Below are 12,269 nucleotides of genomic sequence, written 5' to 3'. Positions count from 1 at the left end.
ATTTGAGGGTTTAACATATACAAGGAGCATTTTTAAATTTAATGTTTTGGTAACATTTATATGGATTTTCCTTCTTTTTCACTTTTTGCATTTCATTATTTTTTCCTTTTATGTAGGGTAAAGTTGACACTAGAGGGTCTGGAGGAAGATGACGATGATAGGGTATCTCCCACTGTTCTTCACAAAATGTCCAATAGTCTGGAGATATCCTTAATAAGCGACAATGAGTTCAAGTGCAGGCATTCACAGCCGGAGTGTGGGTATGGCTTACAGCCTGATCGTTGGACAGAGTATAGTATACAGACAATGGAACCAGATAACCTGGAACTAATATTTGATTTTTTTGAGGTGAGTATATTTCACTGAGAGGGGTGAGAGACAACGCAGACAAGAGCTTATTTTTACATATGCTTTGATTTTTATCATAGGTTAATTTGTATAAATGCATGATTCATACAACTTTTTAGATGTTACTCCTCTATACATGTTAGCAGATTTTAAAAACGCAAGAGTTGACAGATTCAGGTACTATTAAAATTATAATTGAGAACTTCAGAATTGATGTTTTCAATAATTTTTCTTTGTCTTTAATTTTTGTCAATTTGATTACTGTGTGTCTCGGCATGTTTCTCCTTGGGTTTATCCTGCCTGGGACTCTCTGTGCTTCCTGGACTTGGATGGCTATTTACTCTCCCATGTTAGGGAAGTTTTACACTGTAATCTCTTCAGATATTTTCTCGGGTCCTTTCTTTCTTTTACCTTTCTGGGACCCCTATAATGTGAATGGTGGTGTATTTAATGTTGTCCCAGAGGACTCCTGGGCTGTCTTCATTTCTTTTCATTCTTTTTTCTTTATTTTATTCCGTGGCAGTGAATTCCACCATTCTGTCTTCCAGGTCACTTATCCGTTCTTCTGCCTCAGTTATTCTGCTATTGATTCCTTCTAGTGTATTTTTCATTTCAGTTATTGTATTGTTCATCTCTGTTTGTTTGTTCTTTAATCTTCTAGGTGTTTGTTCTTTAATTCTTCTAGGTCTTTATTAAACATTTCTTGCATCCTCTCGATCTTTGCCTCCATTCTTTTTCCGAGGTCCTGGATCATCTTCACTATCATTATTTTGAATTCTTTTTCTGGAAGGTTGCCTTTCTCCACTTCATTTAGTTGTTTTTCTGGGGTTTTATCTTGTTCCTTCATCTGGTACGTAGTCCTCTGCCTTTTCATTTTGTCTATCTTTCTGTGAATGGGGTTTCATTCCACAGGCTGCAGAATTCAGAATTGATGTTTTAAATCAAGACCAGATGTCTTGATGTCTGTGTCTATTCTAAATATAAATGAATTGTATCCAGAGGAGCTTCCAAGGATAGAGAGAAGTGCAGGCTGTGTAACTTTTGGTGGCAAACTGATGTAACTAGCATGATTGAGTCCTTTATGACTGAAGTCTGTGGTTTATTGAAGCATTTTATAAGAATTCATTGTAACAGTGGACCCATTTTTGCAACTTTACTTGATAGTATAAATATGTAAGAAAAAATAGTTGCTATGAAAATTGTGCCAGGTTATTCAGAGTCTGTGCTGCCAACTTTCCAGAGCTGCTTGTGCCACTTTACACTAGAGCTCTCTGCTTATGGGCTGTTCAGCTGCTCCTCACGAATAACACTGGGTCCTCCCCTAAGGTCCTGGCTCTTTGGTGTTTCCACTCTCATTTCCACTAGATTAGAGTTTAGCTTTTTGAGAGTAGGGAATATTCCTTGCCCAACAGTAGCACCTAGCCACTGTTTCTTAAAAAAGCAAAATTCAGGATGGATTAGAATCCAGTAAGTAACACTTATAATAAAGTTATAACCTTATAATTAGATCTTGCCTAATTAATAAGATCTGGGAGACTTTTATTCTAAAAATATGAGGTTTTGGTTGAACATTTCCTTGTTCTTTTAGTACCTACCTCTTAATAATCTCTTGAGCAGCCTAACTTCCCTTTCATTTGGTTAGCAGTTTTGGAAATACAAATTTATTCATAGACTAGGTGGATGAAATATGCTGTATAATCTCAAAGTTGAGTATTTGGTGTCCTATCCCTCTGTGTCATCTGTGTAGATGCATTTTTAAAGAATAAACTATACATTAAAAGTCACTACAGGTATATCTTAGTCTTGGAATGTAAAAGTACTTAGAAACTTTCAGTCTGAGCTTTATATTCGCCTAATACATGTTAGAGTATCAGAAGTGCAAATCAACAGTTTTGATCAATAAAGTAACACATAAAATCTTAAATATACTATATACTAAATATCTTTATATACTAAAAGAAAATGTGTTACTCATTACAACAAAGCTATCTAAAGTACCTGAATATAAATTTGGTTGTGTTTCATACTGATCTTCCTCCATAGATTCTGAGTTGATTTTAAAGGATGTCTTTTGATCTTTAAATGGAAAATATTGAAGTATAAGAATTTGGGTTATTCTTAACCTCATTTTTCAGGAAGATCTCAGTGAACACATAGTTCAGGGCGACACTCTTCCTGGACATGTGGGTACAGCGTGCCTCTTATCATCCACCATTGCAGAGAGTGGGAAGAGTGCTGGAATCCTTACTCTTCCCATCATGAGCAGAAATTCCAGAAAAACAATAGGCAAAGTGAGAGGTAAGCCTGGAGAAGCAGGGTGACCCTTTACAAATAAGCAGATTAAGTTAGGATTTCAATTAGTTTCAAATTGAGCTTTTGAGAATGGTAAAGAATTAATAAATTGTTTTAGAATATTAACAAATACAGTAACAATAAAGACATATCTAATTTTCTGGAAGCTTTAATTTGAATGCGTTTTGACTTGATTTCTTTCTATTTGATCGATTGATAAAGCTGTTTTGAGTGGTTTTTAAGTGTAATTGAGCTCATCATAGCCTTTTTAATTGTCTTTATTTCCCTTCCCCCTTTTTTCATATGAAAGTTGACTATATAATTATTAAGCCGTTACCAGGATACAATTGTGACATGAAATCTTCATTTTCCAAGTATTGGAAGCCAAGAATACCATTGGATGTTGGACATCGAGGTGCAGGAAATTCTACAACAACTGCTCAGTAGGTTGAATATTTGAGTAGTACTAGCATTTGGTAGCTCATGCTTGATAAGGTTAAATAGGTTTGACCAACTAAAAGGTCAAACGATCCTTTTAATTATTACCCTGGGATTTAAATGTAATTTGGTAATTGGGGTTTCCAGTTCAAATTAATTAGAGACTAACTCTCTTGTAAGATTCTGGTCAGTCTTTTTAGTATTCTGCTGAATTGATGAGAGAGACATTAAAACTAGAAAGCCAGGAGGGGAGAGCTTGATGCAGTCAGCCTGATGATATCAGTGTGTCTGTGTTGTGGTCCTGACTTTCAGCATGTTGTTCTCTCAGGGTCTTAGTTTCCTCACCAGTTCTCAGTACAGTTTCCGTTCTTTCACCCTGTTGGTGTGTCTGCCTTTTTCCACCCTTCCCTGGTCTGCCAGTATCAAGTCACCTGAGGCTTCAATGCAGGGAGCAAGTTTCTCCACTACTTCATGCCCATTGCAAAGGATTGTTTTCCTTAACTGGTCACCTCACTTGGGGAGGTAGGGGGTGGTATAGGATATATCTGTATTCAGCTTGTAAATACCTAAAATTGTTAGAGCTTGATTTATGGAATGAAGGCACACACCAACTAAGTCATGGTCACAGTCTTATTTTGGGGATGGCAAAGTTAGCCTCAAAATAGAGAATAAGTACTATGTCCATTGTTTAAAATGTAGTTAACTTCTTTACTAAATTTTTTTTTTCTATAGTAATGATAACTATATTTCTATATATTTCTTTTCTTGCAGGCTTGCTAAAGTTCAGGAAAATACTATTGCTTCTTTAAGAAATGCTGCTAGTCATGTAAGTGAATCTCTCTTTCTTTAAACAACTTTGGACTGATGGTCCAAAGGTAGAAAAATAGAGAAATGTAGGCCTGGAGAGCTTCCTTCAGTCTGCATTAATAGGTTAAAAGGGAGAATATTTATGCTTTTTCTGAATATATTTCTAAGTGAAGGTAAAGTATTTCTAGGCATTTTTATTTAGATTCATGGTGAAGATTGAAGTTAATGGAATCCTAAGCATCCTCTTAAAAAAATTAATTAATTTGAAGTATAGTTGATGTATATTATATAAATTACAGCTATACAATATAGTAATTCACAATTTTTAAAGATTATTCTCCATTTATAGTTATTATAAAATATTTGCTGTATTCCCCATGTTGTACAATATATCCTTGCAGCTTATTTTAAACCTCATTGTTTGTACCACTTAACCCCCTACCCCTTTATTGCCCCTCCTTCCACCTTCCCTCTCCCCACTGGTAACCACTAATTTGTTCTCTATATCTGTGAGTCAGTTTCTTTTTTGTTATATTCACTCGTTGTTATGTTCTTTAGATTCCACCTAAGTGATGTCATACAGTATTTGTCTTTCTCTGACTTATTTCATTTAGCATAATACCCTCCAAGTCCATCCATGTTATTACAAATGGCAAAATGTCACCCTTTTTCTGTGGTTGAGCAGTATTCCATTGTGTGTGTGTGTGTGTGTGTGTGTGTGTACACACACACACACACACACACACACACCCCTTCTTTATCCATTCACTTAGGTTGCTCCCATATCTTGGCAGTTGTAACTAATGTGCTGTGAACATTGGAGTGCATATGCCTTTTCGAATTAGTGTTTTTGTTTTCTTTGTATACTCTGGAGTGGAATTGCCGGATCATATAGTAGTTCTGTTTTTAATTTTTTGAAAAACCTCCATACTGTTTGCCACAGTGGCTACACCAGTTTACATTCCCATCAACAGTGTAGGAGGGCTCCCTTTTCTTTACATCCTTTCCAACATTTGTATTTGTGTTCTTTTTGATGATAGCCATTCTGACAGTTGTGAGGTGATAACTCATTGTAGTTTTGATTTGCATTTCCCTAATGATTAGTGATGCTGAGCATCTTTTTTTAAAAAAAATATTTATGTATTTATTTGGTTGCACCAGGTCTTAGTTGCAGTAGGCAGGCTCCTTAGTTGTGGCATGCGAACTCTTAGTTGTGGCATGCATATGGGATCTAGTTCTCTGACCAGGGATCGAACCTGGGCCCCCATCATTGGGAGCACGGAGTCTTATCCACTGCGTCACCAGGGAAGTCCCTGAGCATCTTTTCATGTGCCTGTTGGCCATCTGCATTTCCTCTTTGGAAAAATGTCAGTTCATTTCTTCTGCCAGTTTTTTACTTGGGTGGTTTGTTTTTTTGATGTTGAGTTGCATAAGCTTTTTATATATGTTGGATATTAACTCCTTATGAGTCATAATCACGTGCAAATATTTTCTCCCATTCAGTAGGTTGTCTTTTCGTTTCATTGATGGTTTGCTTTGCTGTGCAAAAGCTTTTAAGTTTAATTCTGTCCCATTTGTTTGTTTTTTAAGCATCCTTTTTTTTTGAGATAACATTTTAAGTGTTTGAGGCATGAAAAACATTCCGCATTAAGCACTGCATTTCATCAATTGAATTACTATGCTTATTTAGATACTCACTTTGGAAATAATGTTTACAGAAGGATTTGATAGTGATTTTTTTTTTTTTTTTGTGGTATGCGGGCCTCTCACTGTTGCGGCCTTTCCCGTTGCGGAGCACAGGCTCCGGACACGCAGGCTCAGCGGCCATGGCTCATGGGCCCAGCCGCTCCGCGGCATGTGGGATCTTCCTGGACTGGGGCACAAACGCGTGTCCCCTGCATCGGCAGGCGGACCCTCAACCACTGCACCACCAGGAAAGCCCTGATAGTGATTTTATGTAACACTTTTTGAAGTCTGTCAGTTTGCATCCTGTATACCAACTTGATTATGTTGAATTTCTTAACTCCTTTTATGTAATTATTCAGAGATAGTCCTTTTTTCTTTTTTCAGCTTTTAGTTTTTTCAGCACCTGAAACTTGACATTTTTAATCAAGAACCTGCATTATTTCCCCCCACATTCCACTGTACCTCAAGTTAAGCCTCATGTTCTCAAGTTAAACTAAGGGAAAAATGGAGGAACATCTCATTTTATTTTGTTTTTTTTTCCCAGTGTCCTCCACATGCCTTAAACTTAGCCTTTTTTAAAATAGTTCACCAAATAAATTTGATTTGTCATATGTTTAACTTTATCACTTATATGAGCAAACATCTATTCTAAGACATACTTTTTTCATATTTTAATATCTCTAAAATTGGGATAGTTTTACAGCTGTTTTAGCTTGTCATGGTTTGATTGGCATTGTTTTTCTCCCTCTTAGTGGTATATAAAATAATGATGCATTTTATATTTCATGACATATTAGATTGATTATCATAATTATTTTGATATTTAAAAATGTTAATAGTGGATAGTTCTGTTTTTGTATTGAAAGGATATTAAATCTGTGAGTATGTTGTGCTGTAGGTCATTATTTGGAACGAGTTTTAGTTCACTGTAGCTAAGTAATCTAAGCGTGGTTTTATTAGCTGTCAACACATGAAGATCCCTGATAAAGAATTTTTAGGGTCTGTGCTTTTTTGTTTTGTTTGCGGTATGTGGACCTCTCACTGTTGTGGCCTCTCCCGTTGTGGAGCACAGGCTCCGGACGTGCAGGCCCAGCGGCCATGGCTCACGGGCCTAGCCGCTCCGTGGCATGTGGGATCTTCCCAGACCGGAGCACGAACCCGTGTCCCCTGCATCGGCAGGCGGACTCTCAACCACTGCACCACCAGGGAAGCCCTAGGGTCTCTGCTTTTTGAGATAGGATTTCATTAAGCCCTTTTCTTCTGTCGAAACCCTTTGTACTTTTATGGATCTTATGTTAGTTATGAAAATCTGGTTTGATTTTAATGTTAAAGACATCTTTGAAGAGATTTTGGTTATTATTGGCTTATTTCTTAAAGCTTGCTCACACATGAATTTTTTCTTTTTTTAAAATTTTTGGCTGCACTGCACGGCATGCGGGATTAGTTCCCTGACCAGGGATCGAACCTGCACCCCTGCAATGGAAGCGTGGAGTCTTAACTACTGGATTGCCAGGGAAGTCCCTTACACATGAATTTTGAGATCAAGTTTTACCTCTTAGTAAATTTATCTTTCTAAAGGATGGTGATCATGTAAAATTAAACTTTTAAACTGGAAAGCTATAATTTCTTTTAATCATTGTAACTATTTAGGGGACATAGGGTTTGTTCTCTTTGGTAAAAATGATTTGTGTCATTGTCTTGTTGACAATAGAAGGAGCTAAGCTTATTTCCTGCTTCAGAAGTCATTGAGGAAGTAGGCTCCTTTTGTTCTAGTCTCTGATCCATACGTACTGAAAAGTTGACCATCTTCCTTGACCTAAAGCTAGGGTAAGGGATGGAAACGTGTCCATCCATTCTTACACAGCACTTGTCTGGGCCATAGACACATTACAGAATCCTCAAACCTTGTATTCTTTGATCCCAGCTGGCTTTCTTTTAGTGAATGCACAAATTTGTATGTCAGTTTATGTTCTCAGCCTTTATTTGGATTAATTCATATGTCATCATGGATCTGACTTAAGTCTAATTTGTGTCCACCTTTCTTCTGTTTAGGCTTCTATTAGGAAATTTGGCATATGCATCATTCTTGTTGCCCATTTCTGCTTTCTCTTTCTTTTCAGCAGAAGTTACAGTTTCCTCTTTAATCTGATTATTGAGGTTTTATTAAGAAAGGTTGTAAAGTGTACTGCTCAAGTGCACCAAGGAGCAGAGCTAAGAGACTGAAGCTTATTCTTGTTCCCACCTCACCGTTGAGGTTCCCCTGTCCATTTGAGGTGTGTAGGGGCAATGAGGTGCGAGGTAGCCATGCTCCAGGCGCCATTTCTGCTAATAGCAATAGCAGAGGTGACACTGGTGGAGGCTGTCCACTGCCACAGAAGGGCCCCAGGGTGTGTTCGAGTAGGATCAGAACCCATTTTTTTGCCAGGAAAAAATTGGTGTGCTATTGCAAAAAAGAAATTATAATTGTTTTAAAAGAAGAAATTACCTTTTAGAAAAGCTTGAAGTATAGCATTAAATGATTCATGAAGAAGTTTTGTGTGTACAAGTCTGTAATTTTATGGTGAACAATAAATTTCTCATGTTCTTATAGTTTTAGATGTATCGTGGGCCAGATAATATTTTTCAAATACTTGTTTCTTCTATTTCTGTCAGGGTGCAGCCTTTGTAGAATTTGATGTACATCTTTCAAAAGATTTTGTGCCTGTAGTGTATCATGATCTGACCTGTTGTTTGACTATGAAAAAGGTATGTAGAAATTCCTTTATTTTAAACTCTTACAGTTAGACAGTAGGTTTTAAAACTAGGAAGTTTTGTATACACATACTATGCCATTTTATATAAGGGACATGAGCATCTGTAGATTTTGGTATCTGTGAAGAGTCCTGGAACCAATCCCCTGCAGATACTGATGGATGACTATATATTTAATTATTTATTTAATAGAGTTGGTTAGTTCATTTTCTTAGGGAATTACTGCCAGTTCTTTCCTCTCTCAAGCTCCTTCCTACAACATCAAGAGAGAGGGAGGAGTCAGGAATTAATTTTCTAGAGTATTTTCTCTGTATGGCTGAATTTTCTTTTTTTAATGCTATTTAACAAAAAGGATATTACACGTGGTTTCTGTATCATTCTGCCACTGTCCCTCTGTTGAGGCAGGAAAGGAAGCTATCAGAGTGTTTGTTTTCAGGCTCCTTTCTCTTTTTGCTTCAAGCTTTTTCTCATGTTAATAAGCTTATATGATTTGACTAGTGGTAAGAGCCACAGTGAAAAATAAAATTGGAGAAGTGCTTCGGAGCCAGATAGTGGAGAGCCTCAGGGGTTTAGACTTAGGAGCTAGGGACTTCTTTTGAAAGACTTTTGAACCAAGTAGGGAAATGTTTTAGAAGTAAACTTTCAGATGAATATTTTGATACCTGATGTAAGGACAACTTAAGAGGACAGAGACTAGAGACAAGGGGAGTGGAAATGTGGGCCAAACCTTAAGACAAGCCAGAACTGGAGTAGAGACAGTGAGAATGGAAAAGAGGGCATGATAGAGGAGAAAGTCCAGAAGGAGATTTAAAAAGCATATAATTTCTTTAAAATTATAATTACTGTTGTACGGAAATAATTGTAATAATTATATAGCATCTGGACTTCAGTATACAAGTTAACCAAGTGATTTCTCAGGGACTTAAACTAGGAGGGTCCTTTAAAAACCCTTTTCTTTGGCATTTTCTTTAAAACTGTGTTGGGTATCATTTTCCGTTGTGTTGATCTAAAGTTAAGGCTGGGAAAACTTGACAGCTGCGTGTGGAAGAATGAATTAGAACATTCTCTAACACCATATATAAGAATAAACTGAAATTGGATTAAAGACCTAAATATAAGACCAGATACTATAAAACTCTTAGAGGAAAACATAGGCAGAATGTTTGACATAAATTGCAGCAATATTTTTTTGGATCTGTATCCTAGACTAATGGAAATAAAAACAAAAATAAACAAACGGGACCTAATTAAACTTTAAAGCTCTTGCACAGCAAAGGAAACCATAAACAAAACAAAAAGACAACCTACTGACTAGGAGAAAATATTTGCAAATGATGCTACTGACAAGGGATTAATTTCCAAAATATACAAAGAGCTCATACAGCTTAATATCAAAAAAAAACATCCCGATCAAAAAGTGGGCAGAACTAAATAGACATTTCTCCAAAGAAGACATACAGATGGCCAACAGGCACATGAAAAGATGCTCAGTATCTCTAATTGTTAGAGAAACGCAAATCAAAACTGCAATGAGGTTATCACCTCACACCAATCAGAATGGCCATCATCAAAAAGTCTAAAAATAATAAATGCTGGAGAGGGTATGGAGAAAAGGGAACCTTCCTACACTGTTGGTGGGAAGTAAATTGGTGCAGCCAGTATGGAGGTTCCTCAAAAAACTAAAAAATTAAGTTACTATATGATCCTGCAATCCCAATCCTGGGATGTCTGGAGAAAACTATAGTTCGAAAAAATACATGCACCCCAGTGTTCATTGCAGCACTCTTCACAATAGCCAAGACATGGCTAAATGTCCATTGACAGATGAATGGATACAGATGAATGTGTAAAGATATGCACACATACAATGGAATACTACTCAGCCATAAAAAGAATAAAGTAATGCCATTTATAGTGACATGAATGGACCTAGAGATTATCATACTAATTGAAGTAAGTTAGAAAAATAAAGACAAATACCATATGATATCACTTACATGTATAATCTAAAATATGACACAAATGAACTTATTTACAAAACAAAAACAGACTTAGAAAACAAAGTTATGGTTACCAAAGGGGAAAAGGGGTGGCTGAGGTATAAATCAAGAGTTTGGAATTAGCAGATACAAACTACTATATATAAAATAGATAAACAAGGTCCTATTGTACAGCATAGGGAACAATATTCAATATCTTATAACCTATAATGGAAAAGAATCTGAAAAAGAATAGATACGTAATTACTTATATATGTATACACACATATATAAAAGTATAACAATCACTTTTCTGTACACCTGAAAGTAACACAATATTGTAACTTAAGTATACTTCAAGATAAATAAAGTTTGATTTGCTAACATGTATCAGACACTGCATTGGTGTAGTATGCAAGGCACCTATGACAAGGCACCTAGCTCTGCCTGCTAGTGGATTCTAAACAGTCGTATCAGTTTGGATTATTATCATTTATAGAAAAGGACCCTTCCCTTTCTGTGAAAGGGTATTAGGAGAAGGAAGGAAGGTGATGCACCTATTTGTTTGTTTAAATTTATTTATTTATTTGTTTAAATTTATTTTTTTGGGGGGGGCCACGCTGCGTGGCTTGTGGGATCTTAGTTCCCTGACCAGGGATTCAGCCTGGGCCTTTGGCAGTGGAGAGCACTGAGTCCTAACCACTGGACCTCCCGGGAATTTCCGAGGTGCACCTATTTAGATGACAGAAGTAGAATTACTTAATAGAATTGGGGCAGGTTTTTTTTGCTGTGGGGAAATGTTAATGCAAAGCGAAATGAGAAGGAATGGAGTGGTGAAGGAACTCACTAACCAAGATTGAGATTAATGACTCTAGCTGTAATTTCTAAAAATCCATGAGGGCTAATTGAAGAGTATAACTGATCCCCAGTTTTCACCAGAATTCGTCCTGCTCTTAAGTTGAACCTGGTTCAGTTAATTGCAGAATGAAAGCAATAAATTATATATTTTTTAGTATTAATTTTTAAGTTGGTATTTTCCTTAAAAAACCAATTTATGTTCATTTATAAAATTATAAGTAGTTCAGAAGATTATGAAATGAAAAGTAAATCTTCCTTTACTTTTTCTCCTTGGTGGTACTCCTTTCTCTTAATAGTTTCTTGCGTGTCCTTCCAGAAGAAATTTATACGTATATAGCCTCATACTATATATACATGAATGAATATAAATGTAACGGATTTTAATATATTTGTTGGATTGATGATTTATTGGTGGTACATTAACTCATTTTCTTAAGATAGAAGTGCCTAAACAGTGTGACATTTGATATGATATTAAAATCTAATAAAACAGATTTGCTCCTTGGGAAAGCATTTATAATAGATTAGGGTTCCTATTAAATATTACTACTTACAGCTAACCAGATGATTTTTTCATGACAGTTGATTTCTGTGGCTGTTTTTAACCAAACTTCAGTTTAAAAGGTTTAGAAACTTACTGATAGAAACTAATCCTTAGATCCTGCATGCCTGTTGATTTCCTAGTCCTGTAGCATGGATATGTGTCAAATAAAATGTATACAGCATGACAGGAAATAGGGGAAATGACTGACTTGTGGCTTGGTTCTCAGTGTGTCTTTAGTGCTACAGCTTCTTCCCAGCTGTTTTCTTCCAGGCACTCCCACCTACATTAAAAACAAAAGCCAGAATTTAAGCTGGGAGGTGGTGTTCGGTAGCAAGGGCTCCCCTGCATGGGCTCACTGAGGCCACCAAGCTGTTATTCTCATCAGTAAATTGAGATATTAGGCCAGTTTAGAGTAAACATTCAGTAATAACGTGGGGCCCAATTTTCTCTTTTAGAAATTTGATGCTGATCCAGTTGAATTATTTGAAATTCCAGTAAAAGAATTAACCTATGACCAACTCCAGTTGTTAAAGGTAGTAATAATAATGTAAAACGTAAATTATCTT

General features: G+C 36.3%; 1 protein-coding gene across 3 annotated transcripts in view; it reads left to right on the top strand.

The window, feature by feature from the left end:
• The window catches only part of GPCPD1 (glycerophosphocholine phosphodiesterase 1), a 63,005-nt gene that overhangs the window by 26,992 nt on the left and 23,744 nt on the right, over window positions 1-12,269 (top strand). For 2 of the 3 annotated variants that reach the window (XM_004276447.3, XM_049699482.1), the window contains 6 exons: window positions 117-348; window positions 2,484-2,646; window positions 2,951-3,083; window positions 3,850-3,904; window positions 8,224-8,316; window positions 12,159-12,236. In XM_004276447.3, the coding sequence (XP_004276495.1) occupies window positions 117-348; window positions 2,484-2,646; window positions 2,951-3,083; window positions 3,850-3,904; window positions 8,224-8,316; window positions 12,159-12,236 (754 nt within the window). The remainder of the gene's footprint in view (window positions 1-116; window positions 349-2,483; window positions 2,647-2,950; window positions 3,084-3,849; window positions 3,905-8,223; window positions 8,317-12,158; window positions 12,237-12,269) is intronic. The other variant, XM_033440283.2, reaches the window with a different exon arrangement.

This window comes from Orcinus orca, chromosome 16 (genome assembly GCF_937001465.1).
Source record: "Orcinus orca chromosome 16, mOrcOrc1.1, whole genome shotgun sequence".
Lineage (NCBI taxonomy): Eukaryota > Metazoa > Chordata > Mammalia > Artiodactyla > Delphinidae > Orcinus > Orcinus orca.
Note: the sequence above shows the minus strand (reverse complement) of the source record. Positions and strands in the feature narration are given on the sequence as shown.